Source organism: Pseudochaenichthys georgianus, chromosome 9, assembly GCF_902827115.2.
Source record: "Pseudochaenichthys georgianus chromosome 9, fPseGeo1.2, whole genome shotgun sequence".
In the NCBI taxonomy this organism is placed as follows: Eukaryota; Metazoa; Chordata; class Actinopteri; order Perciformes; family Channichthyidae; genus Pseudochaenichthys; species Pseudochaenichthys georgianus.
The window spans coordinates 26,356,766-26,377,675 of NC_047511.1; the positions used below are offsets into that span (position 1 = coordinate 26,356,766).

Consider the following 20,910-nt stretch of genomic DNA (forward strand, 5'->3'; position numbering starts at 1 on the left):
ACTCATGCTGAGGAAATTGTTAAGGCCTGGGGAGAAAGAGAGAGAGAGGGACACAACTCTGAAGCAGGGTAACTCCCTCCTTGGCCTTTTTCATAAGGCGTAGGACGGACAAAAGAGTGCACCCAGCAGGCTTTCAGCACGGGCAGTAAAGCCAAAGCTCTCTCAACCGGGATTTCATTTCCAGCAGGATCAAGAGTTTAGTCAGTTTGCAGTTCATCTTTTACAGTGAGCTGCACCACCAATTGGGTTAGTAAAAAGAAGGAGACACAACACATGTGTTTTTTTGGCTGTTAAAATCTGGGGAGGACTTTCAGTAGACAGAGAAAGCTACAGAGTGAAAGCTCCCAAAAGACGACACGGACAATCTGAAGGGCGATATATATATATAATACAGTCCAAGGTAAGGCTACATGTCTATGTTGTGTTGTACAGTACGTCTTTGTTGTGCATGTTTTTTTGGAGTTGACACCCAACATCTGTGGGAGGATTACTCCAGTTTTTAAAGCAGAGAGGATTAGAACCATATCTGCATTTAGTGTGTAACACATAATTCTGCAACTATGCTGCAGTCGGTTCTCTGACAAACCTGGGGAGATTGTTTTTTAATGCCTGACAAAACTTACTGCTTGTTTCCTGTTAAAGGGAGTATTTCATAGCAATGAATCTCTCAAATGCACAATTTAACCACTACTTTCTCACTTTGAACACGTTACCTTTATTTATACAGTCTATGATCGATACCTTTAGGCAACCATGCGCGCTGGAAGATACCACCGGAGCGACATCCTCCTGTTTACATTGGCTTTACTGGTCCTGTTGGGGGTGCGCAGCATCCGGGGCTGTCGTATAGGCTCAGGCTCAGAGTGTGAGAAGGCCCCTTTTGTCCCGGGCCACAACTTGGCTGGGGAGGGTTTTGATGTGGTGCGGATGCGTCGAACTGGGGCATACGTCATCAATGTCAAAGCTCATCTGGCCAACAACCACACCTGTACACTGTGTCCAAACCGCTTCCAAGACGGACAGGTGAAAACTCCAAAACTCAGCCTTCTCTTTTTAATGGTGTCTTCAATCAATCTCAATTCATTTCACCTAATTCTTACCAACAACTCTCTTGTGTTCCTTCTTCCCTGTGCTGTACCCATCATCCTGCCTTCTCTCTCCTCCTCAGATTCAGAGGCTCCCAGCTGCAGTGCTCGACTGGCGTCCCTTCAGCCGCTGCAGTAAGCAGCTTTCCAGTGCCCTCCACCACTCTGTGGAATCCCTGCTGCGCAGCTCCAACTCGCTGGTTAACAACAACTGGGGCCTGGGTCTTAGTTTAGATAATATTGGCAAGGCAGTGCTGGGAGGAAGCCGCTCAGACTTGGCAAAGTTTGCTCGTTCGCAGCACAGTGTGGACAAGGCCACGTTTGCCACCCATGAAATCAGTTGCACCTACTACAGGTAAAGAGAAGGGAGGCTGGTTAAACTGGTGCTTAGTAAGTACAGTTGCAAGAAAAAGTATGAGAACCCTTTGGAATTACCTGGATTTCTGCATAAATTGGTCATAAAATGTGTTCTGATCTTCATCTATGTCACAACAATAGACAACCACAGTCTGCTTAAACTAATACCACACAGACAATTATATGTTTTCATGTTTTTATTGAACACACCATGTAAACATTCACAGTGCAGGGTGGAACAAGTATGTGAACCCCTAGGCTAAATACTTCTTCAAGAGCTACTTGGAGTCAGGAGTCAGCCAACCTGGAGTCCAATCAATGAGACGAGATTGGAGGTGTTGGTTAAAGCTGCCCTGCCCTATAAAAAATACACACCAGTTTTGAATTTGCTATTCTTAAGAAGCATTGCCAGATGTGAACCATGCCTCGCACAGAAGAGCTCTCAGAAGACCTACGATTAAGAATTGTTGACTTGCATAAAGCTGGAAAGGGTTACACAAGTATCTCAAAGCCTTGATGTTCATCAGTCCACGGTAAGACACATTGTCTATACATGGAGAAAGTTCAGCACTGTTGCTATACTCTCCCTAGGAGTGGCCGTCCTGTAAAGATGACTGCAAGAGCACAGCGCAGAATGCTCAATGAGGTGAAGAGGAATCCTAGAGTGTCAGCTAGAGACTTAAAGAAATCTCTGCCACATGCTAACATCTCTGTTGACGAATCTACGACACGTAAAACACTGAACAAGAATGGAGTTCATGGGAGAACACCACGGAGGAAGCCACTGCTGTCCAGAAAAAACATTGCTGCACGTTTGAAGTTTGCAAAAGAGCACCTGGATGTTCCACAGCACTACTGGCAAAAATATTCTGTGGACAGATGAAACCAAAGTTGAGTTGTTTGGACGGAACACACAACGCTATGTGTGGAGAATCCAAAGGGTTCTTGCAACTGTATATGCAATTTGGTGATACGTAAATACCTGGATTCATTCATATGCAGCAAGGCCAGTAGCCAAATTAGTATTACAGAAATGCAATCTGCAGATACTAGCTTTTAATGTTTTTCCTGTATTTATAGAAGGCAAATATATGTTTTCCATATACACTGTAGGCCGTGTGTGCAGATGTTTTTTTGTTTTTCTTTAAATAGACTTTAGATTAAAGTCTTGTTGTTATGGTTGAACTGCACATGCCTTTTGTTTTTTCAGCTACAGGCTAGCTGATCACCCCCAGCTGAGTGCAGAGTTCACAAAGCATCTCAAGAGACTCCCACAGAGCTTGAATACGACCAAGAACAGAGCCCTATACAGACGGCTGATAGACACCTATGGAACACACTACATACACCAGGTCAGTGGAGAACAGTGTTCTTTTTCTGTCTTGGTACTTGTGCTGCAGAATGTCTTTTCAAAACAATTGCAAATACTGCTGAAGATAAGGATGCAGGGTGGATATGATGAACATTTTCATATTTGTTCCGTCTCCTAGGTCCAGCTTGGTGGCAAGGTGAGGCGAATCACTGCCTTCAGGACCTGCCTGGCCACTCTGAAAGGGTTCTCCGAGTCCGACATCAAAAACTGCCTGAACTTTGAACTCCGAATGGCTCTAGGTTTCCTCCCTGGCAATGTATCCTTATCCAACAAGTGCGATAACCTCCTGAAGGGTAACATGAGTATGGGCTTCTACCAAGGCTTCATGACCCATAAGATTGAGGTTATCGGAGGGGAGAGGTACTTCCCTGACATCCTCTACCAGGAGGACCCATCTGAAGCGTACCAGAGCTGGATGAACAGCCTCCACGATAATCCAGACGTGGTTTCTTACGCCATCTTCCCCCTGCATCATCTGGTGGATGACTCACAGATCAGTGATAATCTGAGAAGCCTTGTCACAGAGTATATTAAAGATAACCAGCTGCAGGAGGCAGTGCTTGGTTTGAAGAACTGCTCCCCGACTTCCAACTTGGACCACAACTGCTGCCCTCTAAGAGCCGGCAGAGGAACGCTCAGGCTAGAGATCCACAGAGCGGGAGGCCTGAGGGCAGACACCTTCACAAAAACCGACGCCTACGTTAAGATCTTCTACAATGGCATGTACGAGGAGACGGAGACAGTGATGGACAACAACGACCCGGTGTGGAACGTGACTTATGACTTTGGATCGGTAGAGCTTGGTCAGGCGTTGAGGTTCGAAGTCTGGGATCGAGACGTTCTCTACAATGATGTAGCGGGTAGATGTGTTGTCTTCCCTGAGCGAGGAACTCACTCTCTAAGCTGTCAGCTGAGCAAAGGAGTTCTCTATTTCACCTACACCATCAAATGTGATGCTCACTTGACAGGCTTCAGATGTGGACGATATTCCCCCAATGCTGAGTAATTATTAGATTACAATGCGTTAATGTAGATTTGAGCATTTCCTTCATAAAAAAGGGGCACTTTTAATTATCAAATGTCTTTCAGTAGCAGCTAGTAAACTGTAATGTCCTATGTTTTGTTTTAACTGTAATGATTTGTCAACATTTTTAATGCCAGACCAACTCCCCCTGATATGAAATGACCCTTCAGTAGGTTGTTTTCGGAGTCATCGTCTTGTAATATTTCCGTAATAACTTAGCAAAGTCAAAGTTCTTGTGCATTGAATGCACAAACCAAAATAAAGATTTTCGCCTATAGTTGTCTTAAGTCTGATACAATTACATATATCAATAAGGCATTGATAACCAAAAGGGCTTCACACAATCACCATTTCAAGTAGCAGATGCTACTGTTCTTTGTAACTCTTCACGTTACATTATTTAAACACTTTCTCGCCCTCTTTCCATTTGCGGGTTTTCCTGATTAAACAATGTAGGCATGACCACACAACCATTTATTCAATTTTTTATTAATCACTTTTAAACAGAGACCTTAGAAACATACAAATTACTTATTAAAGCTTTTACACTCACAATACATTAGCCACTTTGAATACAGCACATGGATGCAGCAGCTGTTTGTTCAAATCCTTTCCTCCTTCACTGAGCTCAAGATATTTAAAAAAGGAGTAGAAACAGCAGAGAAACAAATTAATGCACCGTTCATATGTAAAACATTCTATTTCACATTTTTCTAGTTTTAAACTAAAAAAACCTGGAATAATTGCACCGACTACAACCACACAACCATGTTATGTCTGTATACAAATGTAATTCGGTCTTTGCCAAGTAAGGTGAAAACTGGACATAACAGAGAATTCAATTAATCAGATTCTTGGTTGACTTTCTGATGAAAAACTGCCATCTTGAATATGGCAACACGGCAAATTAATGTAAATGGGAACAATGTATGTATAGTTTTCTAATCTGCTGCTGTGGACCAAATAAGAAATTTGATGTAAACAACTCTTCTTTTTAGAAGCTGGCAACTAAGAGGGTACATTAGGCACAATGAAACACTGTCGGTAGGAAAAATGTTAAAAGATCTTTCATCCTACATCTTCTGTACTAGAAGTTCAACATTTCCTCCATCCAAGAGCACCAGTATGTATAATTTACCCAATCAGCATACACCACCTTGATGTGAGTATAATGATATAAGACTGCATGTGTTCTGGGAACTTAGAACATTATTTTGTTTGAGTGCAGTGTACTCCAACACTTGCTGCATTACTAACGGTTTGATCTGAAATTCTTAACCCTTTCTATCAAGTTTTAACAGAGAATCCTTGTGTAACATATGCAAACATTAAGAAGGCAGCATTTTAGTTGTGCCTCGATACTGCTCTCGTATTTAAAGTAGGAACAACTGATGTGTGTGTGCATGTAAATAAACAATATTTTAGGCACAGCTCATCCATGTAGATTAGATCTTAATATCAGAACTGTTTTCTCTTTAATGGCGGGCATATGGTTCTCAGTAGTTTTCCAGTATCGATAAAAAAAATGTGTTCAGTCAAAACACTGAAGTCTGCCCAGAATCACAGGGATGTCATAAAAAGTCTATTTGTTCAGGCTCAAGGTTCATCCGTTTGTGTATCACAGTCCCAGTGAGGCTTTGAGCAAAGACGCCATATCTTCTGGTATGGTCCCCTCACCACCTGAAGACAACAACATTGTTTATATTTTTGTCTTATTTGCATATCATTCAAAAGGTTAGGATAAACGCAAGTCCCCTGATTCACTGTGTGCCCAGAAATATGGCTGAGACACAGATTGGTCACTGCTCTTGAGCTTTTCATGTATTGCCTGCAAATCTATGCCAACGCAAGTAGGCACCTGGAAGTTGCCTTACATCTTCTCTGATCCACATTTTTCATACATAGCTTTACTTTATCTATTCAATGTTTAAATTGTTCCTACATATTGTAAGGCAAGAATTATTTCTATATATAAATAAATAGTTATTTCTGTATACACAACAGTCATTGCATGCCTGTAGGACCTGATAGAAGTTATTCCTTTTGTGCTTTTCCTGAACTACTATGAACATATTATCAATCCCAGAAATGTTCTGGAACAGTTACAGTTTAAAGAAATCTGCTCAAACTGTATTTGCACTTCAATCCTGCTATATTTATCAGTTCTTACATTTGGAACTGCCGTTTGTTTTTTGAGTATAACATTCATTTTGATACACCATTTTTTCCCCCCAATAAGTAATTCTCGGCATCTCTGCAGAGTTTAGGACATTTCTTTATTGTTGGCAAAGCAGTGCTGGAATCCGCTCGTCCTCATTCCTTACCTGCTGTCATTGATTTGTTAAGTCTGTTATTTTTAGAGTACGTTTGTGCTATAGCATTGGCCCAAATGGCAAATCATTACTGCTTTATTGTTGTCATTTGGATTATTTAGGTTACATAATCAAATTAAAATCTAGAAGATGTCTTCATTAAGATTATGACCATGCGGTCAATAAAGCATATGTATGTGTAGAAATCTCCTTACCTTCAGCAGCGGTCATGTCCTGCTCCAGCTTCAGTTTCCTCTGGCCCAGCTGCAGCATGATGGCCTCTATGCTGTCCTTGCTGATCAGCTTCGTCACCTGTACAGTCCTGATACCAACAAATAGCTATATTAGTCATTCAGGAAATCAATAGATGAAGCATTGCTCTGGAAGGAGGAGGTCCTGTGTTTTCAAAGAATACTTAATGCATCAGCCCGAGATTTCATCAGAATCTGTGTTTTCAGTCAAATTGCTGATATAGTAAGTTGGTAACTAGACCTCATTGGATAACACTCCAATAAACAGATACATAAATCCAATCTTACTTGGTCTGGCCTACACGGTGACATCTGTCCTCTGCCTGTTTGTCATTGTAGGGATTGCAGTCAATGTCATGTAGGATGACAATATTAGCGGATGTGAGGTTGATGCCCAGGCCACCAGCACGCGTTGACAACAGGAACACAAATATGTCAGGATCCGTGTTGTACTCATCAATCAACCCAATCCTGCAGGAAAAAGAAACATTTTAATTAAAGACTGTTTATTATTAACAGCTACAATTAAACATGTGATAGACTTACTGAATCTACTGAAGTCTAACCAATATCTACACATTTTAAGGATTGTGTTTCATATTTCTACTGTAAAACACTGACCTGTCGGCTATGGGTGTGGATCCATCCAGTCTGACATAACGATGCTTAAGATGCCGCATCAGCACCTCGACAATATCCAGCATCATGGTGAACTGACTGAATAATACCACTCGGTCACCCTGTAAGGTAGTAGAAAAGTGTTGGTACATGATAAGATGTTTACTCTTCAATACATGCATCTGCGCTCTTCCTGCATGCACCACAGACATGGTTCTGCACATATTTATTTACCTTGTTTTTATGTGAGGCCAGCAGCTCTGTGAGGTGGTGAAATTTCCCTGAGTCAAGCAGAAGTTCAGTCTCAAGCTGGTAAGAGCCGATGGAGGAGAACTGCTTGCACAGCAGATGTAGCTCAAAGTCTGACATCGCTTCCATGTCCTCCTGGATCAGAACAGCGTTTGCATCGAAGTGAGTTGGCTCCTGTGGGGGGAGGGAAGAGAATGTTTGTTTTAGAAGAGGCAGAAAACAAGGGGTAGGAAAATAAAGTGGTACGAAAGGAGGGGTCAAAGGACAGATATACAAATGGAATAACAAACAAACAAAACAAAGAACATGGAGGCCATACGACCCAGCGGAAAAGACATCCCGGCATTCGGACCCACCTTGAGCATGAGTTTGCTCATTGCTTTGAGCTTTTCTGTGGTGTAGTATTGTCTATGAAGCAAAGGGTGGTTGGCCATTTTCCTCAATTGCATCATCACATTACACAACTCGCGCTCTGCAGAAAAAAACGCACGAGGACAATTATTAACCATACATTTATTTCTGTTATCTGACAAAAATACCGTAACACTCGGATGTTCAACAGGTAGCAGTGAAACAGGCTTACTCTCTCCTATAATGGTAGTCTTGAGTTTTTTGAACATGTTCTGGTAGAGAACCTGCTGCTTCTCACTCATCGGGCAGGACTCGACCTTCTCCACCTTGGCTGGCAGCTGCTTGAGGACCTGAAACAAAAGAAAGTACATTACATATTTACAATACTTACCCAGGGTTTGAACTACAATTAACCTCATGTGACCATCATTTAGTAAATAGAGACGTTCTACAAAATCTATGTTTGCACTTTGGCAAATGCTAAAGTGTGTTTAAGACAATTGATTCTTCCCTAACAGACGGAATCAACATGTGCATTCATCTACTATTTCAGTTCATAGCTGGATGCAGGGAAAGCATTTCATTTATTTGCCAATATTTTACATCAGGTTTTGAGACCAAAAACTGATGACTGAAAAAAAAAAAGATTCTGCCAGATTTACCCACATAACAGACTTCTCACATTCATTATATTTACACAACACACATGTGTAGCTTTAACTCACCTCGCTCTTGACTCTTCGGAGGATAAAAGGTTTCATGATGAGTTTAGCCTGAGAAATACGGTCCCTTTCAAAGCGGCTCTGCTCCTCATGGGATTTCTGTAACAAAACAGAAAACATTGACTCCTTTAGTAGTTGGCATTACATTGTTCTGGTCTGGTTTAGTGAAACAATAGCTGCTGTTTTTTGTAAAGTTTGATTTGAAAAAAGGGACTCAAAGAAACCGCAGGTAAGTTGTCAAAGTGAAGATCACTTCCTTCAAGCAGCCTGTTCAGTCAGGTGTTGCTTTAATCTGACCAGCGTTTCAGCATTTAAAGCCGTCACACCATGTTTTCCCCATCTGGTTGGCATGCAGTTATTTGTTGTTATTCGGCTTCAAACAGAACAGGGTTTTCACACAAACACTGACCATTGAAAACATTTTGGAGAGCTGGTGAGTGGAGCTGGAGAACAAAGAAGGCATGATGAAGTTCAGAAGAGACATGAGCTCCAAGAGGTTGTTCTGTAGAGGAGTTCCAGTCAGCAGCAGGCGATGTTCTGCCTACAGAGCGAGAGAGGGACAAAGAGACATCCCACACTGTGATGTGCAATACTTTGGACAGAAATGAAGATACCACAGAAACATGCTGATTGTGGTTGTAAAAAACGTCAGTTAACTAACATTAATAGACATAAGGTGGCGGTATCGAAGAGAGTTCATGTTCTTCAGCATGTGACCTTCATCAAACAATGCATACTTCAGACGCAGTTTACGGAACACACCGCGGTCGTTATCGTTTCCGATGGCCATGTTATATCTGTAAAACAAATCAAACAAGCAATATAGAATAAAACAATGTTGAGTTATGTTGAGGTGTAGGAGAAAAGTTATTTCCACCACCAGCACTGAAATCTGTCAAATATGATTGAGAGAGTGCGTTTGCTCACGTGGTCACAATGACGTTGTATTCAGTCTTGTCATCAAGGAGTACGTGTCTGAGGTAGCGGCGGTCCTCTAAGGATCCTGCGTAAACATTTACATACTTCTAAAAATTGTGACATGTCCCTGAATGAGACTGTGTACTGCATACAAAACTATGATGGATAACATTAAACACAGTTCACACATATGCGAGGTTCATGGAAAACCATAGGAGAGATTTCAATGTGAAAAGATGAAAGAGGAGTCATACCACAATAGACTACAACTTTGAGGCTTGGACACCACAGCTTCATCTCTCTGACCCAGTTATCTGCAACAGAGAAAAGGAAACCACCAAAGCTAGTGTCAATGGCAAACGCAAACACACGTTTACATACACCAAAGCAACACAAGAGTTGACAACTTTATTTCTTACTGGTCCTCTTCCATAAAAATAAAAACCACACGCAGCTACGCTTAACATTATAATCTAAAAGTGTGTGAAGGTAGCAAAGTGCTTAGGATCATTACCCAGGGTGGAAGCTGGCACAACGATGAGGTGAGGACCCTCTATTCCCATCTGATACAGCTCGGCCAGAAATGCTATAGCCTGGATAGTTTTCCCCAAACCCTGAGCGAAGGACAGAGAGAAAGACAGTCAGATAACAAACACAGATAAAGAGGTAAACAAAGAGCCAGGTGGACATACAAAAAAGATATTTGAACATCTCAGTTTCAGATCACACAAGCAGCAAAAACCTTGACAGATGTCAACACTTCTTACTTCTTTAACCGTTTTAGGACTAAATCAACAGGATGAACTGTCTGCTGCAGGTTCTCTCCTTTTCTACATTTTGTTTCACCTGCAGGATGGCTACATATCCAGACAAAACACTCTTTGATAGTGGCAGAGTAACACTCATTGAGTGGTGACAAGTTGTAAGCCCCCGCCGTCCTGCTGGCTTAGAAAATGTTAACATTTATACGTTTATGAATTTGATCAACATCTCATGAAGGCTGGATGTCTTACCATTTCATCAGCGAGGATCCCACTCAGTTTGTGCTCATACATAAGCAGCATCCACTTTAGACCAATCAGCTGATAGGGTTTGAGCTGGTTCCTGAAAGATAAACGGTAACTGACTGAGAACAAGAAATGGATTCAACAATTAAATAAACACATACTGTATGTCATCCTTAAAGGTAGGGTAGGTAAGAATGGAGAAACCAGCTCGAGTGCGCTAGAATTTGAAAGTACACAACCGGAAAAAATGTGCCCAGACTTCCTTACAGTAGTGTTAATTTCGTTGACTAAAACTATGACGAAATATGTTCGTCAACGACCTTTTTTTCCATGACGAAAACGAGACGATGACGAGACACACCGACGGCAGTAAACAATAACTGTAACGAAATCATCATGCAATATCGTTGACGAAAAGTGACGAGACGAAAATGTAGTTTACTAAATAAAAACTATTCCAAAATCTCTCATTACTTTCGTTGACGAAAAATGAGGAGACGAAATATTATAGATAACGTTATATCTCTGATAGTCAGTTTTTCTCCCAGCAGTTCCATTTCCGGTGCTGCGGCAGGGCAGCAGCTGTGTGTCTGTGCTGCGCGCGGCGGTAGATTTGAATTACACCGGGCAGCGGCACAATATGAACTGTCAGGAAGACTCGGGTCTAACTCATGGTCTAACTAACCTTATTTAACAGAAAATGAAATGACAACAATAGGGCTTGGGAGCAGTGGTCGCCCTCGCGTTAACCGAATACCCCCCGTCAGCGCGAGTGAGTGATAAATTGTGCACTCGACGGATAATAATGGATTATGACGGAAATGTTACGATCCTGTCCGTCAAAATGACTGACAACGAAAAAGTCTAAAGCCACCACTGCTTGGGAGAAAGAAACGATGTGATGTATTTGGGCCGAATGCATTGTTTTATCAGAAGGGAAGCAATATGGCCATAACACAGCTGGTAAAGACACCACAAACCTGAGCAGATACTCTCTGCAAAGCTGCTTAATCATTCAACCTGTGTTTTTCATCAAATAAGGACAAGATATAATCCTATTTATTTATTAGGGCTGTCAAGTTAACGCGCTAATAACGCATTAACGCAAAAAAAGATTAACGCCACTAATTATTTTAACGCGATTAACGCATGTGTATTTTTTTACCTCGGCCGCCCCGTAGTTTCAGAGCGCATCGAGTTTAAAATACCATCAACACGCTGATGCTGACAGCCCCGCTCCTGCTGCCCGCTTGTGGCAGACCACACTTCCACGCTCACCGGCAGGCACCGACTGGCCATCTGGAGGACCGGGACGGTGTGTGTATGTGTGGCCCGAGCGAGCGAGAGAGACCTTACGTGCATTGTTGTTAGCATCTGGTGCTAACGGATATAAAGAGCTGTTTAAATGAAAACAGAGGAGCGACATTTCGCCACAACTGCGCCGAGCACTTGACTTTATGCAGGAAGCGGGACATTGTACGACATAGTGCGCAACATGATCACAGCGTCCAGGCAGCTCCCGCCCGCACACACACACACACACACACACACACACACACACACACACACACACACACACACACACACACACACACACACACACACACACACACACACACACACACACACACACACACACACACACACACACACACACACACACACACACACACACACACACACACACACACACACACACACACACACACACACACACACACACACACACACACACACACACACACACACACACACACACACACACACACACACACACACACACACACACACACACACACACACACACACACACACACACACACACACACACACACACACACACACACACACACACACACACACACACACACACACACACACAATTATCCAGGTTGATATGAGGCGAACATTTGTAATGTTCAGAGGTTGTTGTGTTTAATATTCATGATAATAAACATTAGCATAAAGCATATTTGTCCACTCATATGTTGATAAGAGTATTAAAAACTTGAAAAATATTCCTCTAAGGTACATTTAGAACAGATAGAAAATGTGCGAATTAATTTGCGATTAACTATGGACAATCATGCGATTAAATATTTTAATCAACTGACAGCCCTATTATTTATATATACTAAAATGACAAATTATTGGTTTTGGCTAGACTAGTTTGACTGAAATGTTCTATATAATCTGATGACTAAAAAAGACTCAACAGTTTTCATTGACAAAAAGTAGACTCAAATAATTAGTTTTCTTTGACTAAAATAATAACTTGACTAAATAAAAACAGGATGAAGGTGACTAAATATGACTAAAACTAAAAAGGAAATTTAACACAGGACTAAGACTAAAACTAAATAAAAAAATAGCTGACGAAATTAACACTACCTTACAGAGCCCCTCCTCCAACACACACGGACATGACCAATGAGGGCACGAGATGAGTTTGTGCACAGATGGAAGGCTGACAGGCAGGTAGACCATCCAGTTATTTTAGCCGGCTAAAATGATTGGTCGTGCTTTTTACAGCGCCACAGCTTCCACAGATGAAATATTTTGTATGTATTTATTGTCAAAGCATTTAATGTATTCATTGCTATCGGGATGTTAAGAGCATTCCATGGAATATAACAAAAAGTGTTTCTGAAGTGAATTACCTACCCCACCTTTAAGTCCTAATGCATATTTTATGTTAACAAATATCAGCTGGGTTTTGTCTAAACCGGCTGACAGGGGCGCCGCGCCCTCTTACTTTTGGCGTGTGCCCTCGTAGCAAAATGCCGATTTCCACCGTAAAATAATGTACAGTGATGAGCAGAAAACAATATTTCTGGTCATCAACAACTGTATGATTACTCAAAAAATATGAAAATAGTGTCAAACAGACCGTCAGACAGCTTTGTTTTCATGAAGTTCCGACATGGTGTTGTTGTTTACGTCTGCGGCGCCATCTTTAATACGGGCGTCATGTTCTCGCGAGAATTAATATTTCTTATTTACAAGATCAGCACCACAGTACTGTCCTCATACTATATTTTTCTAGAAAAACCCCTGATCAGTGACACTGTTAGAGGGATCTAACATGACCCTCTCAAAAAATGAAACCCAGGATATTTAGAACATATAATGAGAAAAATAAATGCACCTATCAGCCTCATATGCCGAATGAGAGTTTGGAACAGCTCTAAATCATGGTGGGTGTGGGTACACTCAAATGAATTGTGTTTTTTTGTTTATGTGCATTTACTCACTTTCTGTTGAGGAGTTTGGGCTGTTTCAGAGCCGCTGTGCCCCTCTCCATTACCGCAGTGACCTGTTTGACCATTTTTGAGGAAATGGTTTGACATTTGGACATCAGCCCCAGGACAACCTTCCGCTCTTTTAAGACAACTCTGCAGCCCATCAGTAAGTTCTCCGATAGTCCCTTGTCCTTAGTGAAGAAATCAACCTAAAAGAGGAAAGAGCAAACTGTCATGACTCACACAATATGTGGAGTATCTATACAGGAACCATTAACACAATCTTTTAGTAGTCCTTAAATGTCCTGACAGTGAATAATCACTGACCCTTATAGGGCCAAACACACTTCATAAAAAGGTGCTAAAACACTGCCAACATTATTGTTAAGTTTGATATATTAAAAGATAATAAAGTGTTTGGAAAGTTAAAAAACTCAATCTAATAAAAGAGAGCAGTAGAAAAGATGTGCTATGAGCTGAAAAATTGTTTAGCTATTCAATACATTGTGCAAATGTCTTGTCTCTACAAGACCGTGGAGTAGTGCGCTCAATAAGTACATAGAGTGTGAATGAACATGTCACACATTTTCCAGGTGTTTGGATAGAAAATGCTATGACCGACTGTTCTTTGTATTCACAACTTTTCTTATTGATAACTTTAGCAAACTGTTTAATATGACATGAAAGAAACACCTGCGTGTCTATTTGATGTTTCTTGCCTCATTCATTCGGAAACACACAAAAGCATTCTCTCACCAGACTTTGCCAGCCCTCAAAGGGCCTCCGTTCCAAAATCTTCTTGGCCTTTTTAATAGAGCAGCCAGAGATTAGAGACAGCTCATCGATTGTTGCGTCCTGGAAGAACTGGAGCATCTCTTTCTTCAGATCCGTCATGCCACCTTTACAATCCAGCTCATCATCCGAGTCCTCAAACTCACTGCTTACCGGTTCCTCTTCATCGTCATTTTCACCCTCAGAACTGACATGTTCATCTGAGGCAAGAACCTTCTTTTTTCTCTCTGCTGCCTGCTTCTTAGCTATACTGGTCCCACTGGCAAATCTGGAAAGCATCTGAGCAGGAGAGGTGGAGGAGGATGGCATCAGGAATGCAGAGGTAGTGAATTTCTTGACAGAGGATGATGAAGAAACCAAGTCAGGACTTTTTACAAGTGTTGAAGTGCTTCTTTTGTTTCTCAAATCAATACTGCTGTCGGAATCTGGATCCTCACTGTCTTGTGTACCTTCTGTATCACCATCTTGATCACCTTTATTGTTCTCCTCTGATTCACTTAATATGTCGTCTTCGGAGTCTTTTCGATCTTTTCTACTTTTACTGTCTCTGTGATCTTTGTGTAACCTCGACTTCCTGTGGTCCTTGCTCGACGTTTCCTTGCTCTTGGATTTCCTGGATTTGTTTTCATTCGAGTCAGGAGAGCTGAAACTGGATTCACCTGACAATAGAAAGAAAGAAAGTCTTAGCCGGAATCTGTGTCAGAATGAGTGTGCGCACACACACACACACACACACACACACACACACACACACACACACACACACACACACACACACACACACACACACACACACACACACACACACACACACACACACACACACACACACACACACACACACACACACACACACACACACACACACACCACACACACACACACACACACACACACACACACACACACACACACACACACACACACACACACACACACACACACACACACACACACACACACACACACACACACAGTTAAAAGATGGCTAGATTCAGATGACAGCTGTTTTGTACGTACCAGGGTCTGAGAACATCTGTAGAACCTGCAGAGCATCCTCTACATTCCAGTCGTGTTCCTGCAGAACCATACGCAGCTCCTGCAACAAGACAGACATCAGCAAGAGTCAGAAGTAAAACATAAGATCCACCGTTTCCTAAATCAGTCTTGCAAAATCAATACATTTGTTTTCATTGTGATCTGTCCTAGATGCTGAGAACAGTTTGTATTCTTTTTTTCAGGGCAACCAGTGCCTTTATTGTAGAGACAGGCTTGAAATGGGGAGACAGAGGGGATGACAGTACACGGGCCGCCAGCTCTACCAACTGAGCTATACGGCAGCCCAGCACACCCACAGTTTTCATATCATCATCATCAATGCCTGAACAGTTTGAAAGGGGGGAATCAGGTTGTACTAAACCTGTAATCAACACTACAAACAAACTACGATGGGATCAGACCAGCAATAATGCCAAATTGTGCCAGGGGCATAAAGTGGGGGGCACTTCTTACAGCCCTACCACGGCTCACAAAGTAAGTCCAGTGTCATATACATCGGCAAAAGTACCACTTGCTCTGTGGTAGTTCTTGCTACAGTAAATGTATTCAGGAGCACATTTTGCAACGATGACACACAGACTCATAAGGTGAAAACAACACCACTGTCTGTAATGAAATGTCCGAATGCTTCACAGACAGTCTTTCAGTCCTCACCTCCTTGTCCTGGTCAGGAAACTTTTTCTGCAGTTTTCTGACCATGGCTTCCTTCTTCTCTCGGCTTGGACTTTTGTCTCCCTCATCTTCTTCATCAGAAACCTTTTTTGGTTTACATACAAGAAAGAGTAAATACAAGCAAATGGGAACCCCTTTTACCACCTTAAATAAATAAAAACCTGAGACCCGCATTTGAAGTGGAGGGTAAGCCAAAACGGTCATGCAGACTGTTATCATCATCAGCCTTAAGACATGACTAATATTACAATCATTTTGTGGAACATACCGGTCAAATAATAATTTCTGTTGATGTTATCTATATATCTGCAAATGTTTGCCCGTTAGAAAATGTAATATATATATAAAACCTTCTTTTACACGAAGTGCAACAAACCAAAAGTTGTGTTTGTCTGCAGTGTATGATGAAATGGCTACTAAGATAACAGGAACTTTAATTGTTGTGTAGATTGCTTTAAACCATAAATTATCATTCTTTATCTTACCTCTAATGGCCTGTTCTTCTTGCTGGGTTGATCCTCACCACTGTTCTGAGAACTGCCGGATCCATCCTGCTTTCTCTTCCTGCCTTGGTCTGGGGCTGAGGAGACAAAACAGCCAGTGCTCTCAAAATATCCAACTGGAGGAGAAAAGTTGCAAGCTAGGGAGAGGTTTTTTTTATTTGGTATTTTTACTTGTGTTTCTGGTTCGGAGCAAGCATCAAATATAAATGAATATTAAATAAACAAAAAGTAAAACTTCCGCCGATTACTTTTCTCTAACTATGAACTAAACTTTCTTCAAGCCCCTGTCACACTGTCCCGAAATTGACACCCGATGGACACACGAATATGGAATTGTGAATTTCGCACGAAGATGGCCCCGAACCACACACGAAGGCAACATTTACATTACATTTAAGACATACAACTGCAATGAAAGTACCAAAAACAATTATGTTACAGTACTATGATACTGTACTGATATCTTCAGACTTTGTTCTTTACTTTCTCCGTCTTTATATGTAGAAAATATTACGTTTTCTCCGTAATGTTGTTTCCATAACAACAACAATTTCCTGTCAACTGTCCTTCAATATAATATATTATATCCTTTTTAATTTCACAGAACACAAATTGGGTTATTTACATAATATGTTTACATGATTTTGTTGTGCAATAAAACAACCCGATGGACACACGATAAAGAAAATGTTCAAATTCGGCTGTGATCGTAGCAACATCGGGCCATTCGTGAGGGCATCTTAAGCCATCGTATGACCGCTGGCGGAGTTTCTCAGGTTCCGGCAGCAACTTCGTGAGCGGAGGCAAAATCTTTGGCATGCCAAAAAATTGCCGAAGGACCTTGCGAAGGTTAATTTTCGTGTTGAATTTGTGTGTCAATTTTGCCCTTCGTAAGGCCATCGTGAGGGCATCTTGTTATCATCGGTGCCATCGGGCATTCGCCCCGATCAGAGTGAGGGTGAATGCACCGATGATAACACGAAGATGACACGATTTGACAAGATCCCCTCACGAGTGCCTTACGAAGTTGCCGCTCACGAGGTTGCTGCCGGAGCCTGAGAAACTCCACCGGCGGTCATACGATGGCTTAGATGCCCTCACGAATGGCCCGATGTTGCTACGATCACAGCCGAATTTGAACATTTCCTTTATCGTGTGTCCATCGGGTGTCAATTTCGGGACAGTGTGACAGGGCCTTCATGCTACAACGACATGCAGGAATTAAGCACGTCCTTATAACAAATAAATGATTTACCTTCTTTATCACCAAATCTTAAAATGCATTCAGCTGCAGCCCCATCCAATGTGCTTGTGTTCTTAATTACCTGAAAATGAGACAAATCAGAAAAATACAAAAAGGGATTGTTTTTTTATGAACAGTGTCCATGTTATTGCTGGCCATTACATAAATGAAACACATAAAGCTTAAATCGGTGTACATTAAAATCAATCAAGTAAGACCAGACCACAATACAGATACTGCAAATGGGCTTTTCCTTGGAATCAAATTAATTTGGTCAATGCCAAAAACTTAAAAATCCTCAATCTCGACTCACCTCCAGTACCTGCGTTCTTGTCAACTGAGGAAACATCTCCAGTAATCTGTCAGTTTTCTCCTTCAGTTCACAGTCCTCCTCATCTGTGTGATCTGATGCCACATGTTTTGATGATTTTCCTATGGGGTTTCTATAAAGACAACAAAACTGTAAACCAGAATTAATCAGAATGAATGTGAAAAGATATGTTAGTTTACACTTACTTGAACTTCCTAGCTAATGTTTTGTTTTTTGTTTCAGAGATGAGCTCATCCTCCTCTAGGTCAATTGTAATGACTTCCTCAAAAACCACTCCTCGGGCATTGGACTTTGTTTGGGCTTTGACCGGTTTCATCTTTGCTGTAAGGCAACATATTAAAACAAGTTAGCAGATGCATTCACAGCAGTAAGGCACACTACTAACTGTTAGCAGAAAAGTATTCAGCTATTTTGGTTTTTATGGCACATGTCAATGTTCACCTGATTGTCTCTCATATTAAAATGAGTGTCCATCATGATATCTGGATACTGTAGAATTTAAAACTAGATTTCATTATTATTTCAGTGCAGCTCTGGTTGGATGATAACAGTGAGAGTGACTCCTGAGAATAATTTCAGAACCTCCTTTAGGGTTGGTGATTTTGTATACTAGATTATGCAATGCCCACACACAATTCCCTTTCCAAACGACTTGAACTACATATGATATATTGACAATTGAGATATCATTCATACATTTCAATGAAAACACATTAAATCAGAAACATCTACTAGGTAGTGAATGCATTTTGATGGACGTCTACCCCACTGTGGGAAAGAGTCACTTTGACCCGTAACAAAAGGCTGCATGATAATAAATACCATCTTGTTTTAACTACTGCTAACGATAGATAGCATATATGACACATCTGGCTAACAGCACAGTAGCCTAGCCTTTACATCAGCTAGCTATCGTTACCTGGCTTGTTCTCCTTCTCAGACTCGGGACTTTGGGACCCACTATCCTCTTCGTTGTCTTTTGTCGTCTTCTTATCATAACGAAAACGGTCTAAGTTGAACATGTTAACAGTCTGGTGCGTGTCTGACAGCGGCAGCCCTTTGTCTCCTTCAAGTCAGTAGTATTCTCTCTGTCCTGTCGCATGAAGCACAGTGTTCCTGTTAGCCAATAAGACAACCTAGCTAACAAGCGTCGGGTGTTAGCAAAGCAGCCAGGGCTACAGCCATAGAAACACGGTACTTTTGAGCTGTGTCACTTCCCTGTTTTAACCGTAACGGTTTTAAATAGATGGAATTATAACACACTGATTGATTACCAAAGACAGTCGTTTTGTCCTGGGTCCTTTCTCGTATCTCGACTAGAGCCGGTTTCCCGCGAACTCAAGCGGCCCTGGAGGATGCTATGACGGCTCCGCTGATTGGTCAGAGAAGGGCTGGGGAAACTGACGGAGGAGTCAAGACAATACACTGTGGTCTTCTTCCGTTTTTGCGCTCATAATGTTTTTCCGGCTCAAAAGTGACCAGCTATGCATTTATTGCTTCTATTCTCCCCCTGGTTTTAAGGGATTAACGTGGTGTAATGGGTGTAATCTAAAATACAAGGTATTATGGTGTCATGTTGTAACAGAGTGGTAAACGGTTGATTCCACAGTGGTATTATAAGAGTAGGAGGGGAACTATCTTGACAGTCGCTCCAACATGGCTGATAAAACCTTTCATCTCAGTGCACACAGCGCTGAGGTGACTATTTAAAAGTGATTTAATTATGAAAGGTACAATTATATTAGGTCAAAGAGAGCTTGTAGGACTGGATTTACCCTGATTTAGCCACATTATTTGTGTGCAGCGTTGGAAAGTAACTACTCAACAGTCCTACTTAAGAATAATTGTTGTTAGGTAGGCTTGGCTTGGCTAAATTTGAATATGTCCATGCACTGCTATTTACTGATATTTATACTCCACTACATTAACTGTTTAAACCTATGTTTTACTCCACTACACATAGCTTGGATAATATTAGTTGCTAGGCTTTGCAGATCAAGATTAACTTACTAATTACTAATTGACTGTACTCAACCAGTAATGATGATGCATTATTATAGATAAAAACTGTATTGATCCCTGGAGAAAATGTAAAAGCTATACATCTTTATAAGCTTTTTACATTGAAAGTGTAATTATGTTTCCATGATTGGGATAAATAATATTGTCCAAATGTAAAGCTGACCTTATTATTCTGAAATTGAATTAGTTACTGTATGATTAAATTGTGTTCTGATTGGCCTGTTTGAAGTGTTATTACCTGATGATCTGTTGGAGAAGTGTCTGAATACTGGGACTTTAGCTAGTCTTTCAGCTATTCCAAGTTGTTCTCCTGTGGATAAAGATAATAATAGAAGTACATCAAAAAGCAATCTCTATATATTTTCTCATTCATTTGTCAATTGTTTTTCGTCATCCAGTTTGGTACATTTTCAGTCTTTTTGCAGTACACATTTCTCACACAGCATGTATTGACTGGTCAAACTAAAACAATACAACAATCTTATGTATGACAATTGCTCTACTTCATTTAGTCGTGCCTGTCAAGTGCAAGTGCACACCTGACTGGATAGCAGCAAATATCAACGTTATTAGTTATGTTTGACAAGTCCGTTTAATAATAGTTCAAATATAATGTTTTTCAACCAAGTTCTTCTACACAAGTTGTCCACTCGATGCAAGCCCCCAGGAAGTGCGCCGGACTCAGATGGAAATATTCGTGCTGGCCAAACGGCGGTACTGCACATCCGTTTGGTTGCCAGGCCCGGAAACACTTTTTCCCATTGACTTACATGGTGGAAA

The 20,910-nt window shown here is 41.3% G+C and overlaps 2 protein-coding genes across 4 annotated transcripts; one reads left to right on the top strand and one right to left on the bottom strand.

Moving 5' to 3' along the window:
* The first annotated feature begins 64 nt into the window (after positions 1 to 64).
* On the top strand, positions 65 to 4,115 carry prf1.5 (perforin 1.5). 2 transcript variants are annotated; one of them, XM_034090605.2, is made up of 5 exons: positions 65 to 400; positions 728 to 1,023; positions 1,169 to 1,440; positions 2,653 to 2,794; positions 2,933 to 4,115. In XM_034090605.2, the coding sequence occupies exons 2-5, from the start codon at positions 754 to 756 to the stop codon at positions 3,818 to 3,820; spliced, it is 1,572 nt and encodes a 523-aa protein (XP_033946496.1). In that variant the 5' UTR covers positions 65 to 400; positions 728 to 753; the 3' UTR covers positions 3,821 to 4,115. The 2 variants fall into 2 exon arrangements, with proteins under 2 accessions (XP_033946496.1, XP_033946495.1); XM_034090604.2 differs by having other exon boundaries at positions 66 to 400; positions 748 to 1,023.
* A 196-nt stretch (positions 4,116 to 4,311) lies between these two features.
* smarcad1a (SNF2 related chromatin remodeling ATPase with DExD box 1a) lies at positions 4,312 to 19,508 on the bottom strand. 2 transcript variants are annotated; one of them, XM_034090602.1, is made up of 24 exons: positions 19,383 to 19,508; positions 19,028 to 19,201; positions 18,294 to 18,429; positions 18,091 to 18,220; positions 17,790 to 17,859; positions 16,517 to 16,611; positions 16,014 to 16,115; positions 15,321 to 15,399; positions 14,265 to 14,959; positions 13,521 to 13,717; positions 10,273 to 10,363; positions 9,774 to 9,873; positions 9,514 to 9,573; positions 9,269 to 9,344; positions 9,003 to 9,138; positions 8,751 to 8,882; positions 8,345 to 8,440; positions 7,852 to 7,969; positions 7,625 to 7,740; positions 7,254 to 7,442; positions 7,023 to 7,141; positions 6,690 to 6,872; positions 6,366 to 6,472; positions 4,312 to 5,518 (listed from the first exon to the last, which is right to left on the bottom strand). In XM_034090602.1, exons 2-24 carry the CDS (start codon positions 19,128 to 19,130, stop codon positions 5,457 to 5,459), a joined length of 3,192 nt encoding a protein of 1,063 aa, XP_033946493.1. In that variant the 5' UTR covers positions 19,131 to 19,201; positions 19,383 to 19,508; the 3' UTR covers positions 4,312 to 5,456. The 2 variants fall into 2 exon arrangements, with proteins under 2 accessions (XP_033946493.1, XP_033946494.1); XM_034090603.2 differs by lacking the exon at positions 19,028 to 19,201 and having other exon boundaries at positions 19,383 to 19,507.
* Positions 19,509 to 20,910: the final 1,402 nt, after the last annotated feature.

What these genes read in the sequence shown, in the direction of transcription:
- prf1.5 (XM_034090605.2), top strand. Translation starts at nt 754, where the DNA reads ATGCGCGCTGGAAGATACCACCGGAGCGACATCCTCCTGTTTACATTG. An exon ending in ACCGCTTCCAAGACGGACAG is followed by an intron (nt 1,024 to 1,168) that starts GTGAAAACTCCA and finishes TCTCCTCCTCAG; the next exon opens with ATTCAGAGGCTCCCAGCTGC. An exon ending in GAACACACTACATACACCAG is followed by an intron (nt 2,795 to 2,932) that starts GTCAGTGGAGAA and finishes TCCGTCTCCTAG; the next exon opens with GTCCAGCTTGGTGGCAAGGT.
- smarcad1a (XM_034090602.1), bottom strand. Translation starts at nt 19,130, where the DNA reads ATGTTCAACTTAGACCGTTTTCGTTATGATAAGAAGACGACAAAAGAC. An exon ending in AAGATTTGGTGATAAAGAAG is followed by an intron (nt 16,612 to 17,789) that starts GTAAATCATTTA and finishes TTGTCTCCTCAG; the next exon opens with CCCCAGACCAAGGCAGGAAG. An exon ending in TTCCTGACCAGGACAAGGAG is followed by an intron (nt 15,400 to 16,013) that starts GTGAGGACTGAA and finishes GTCTTGTTGCAG; the next exon opens with GAGCTGCGTATGGTTCTGCA.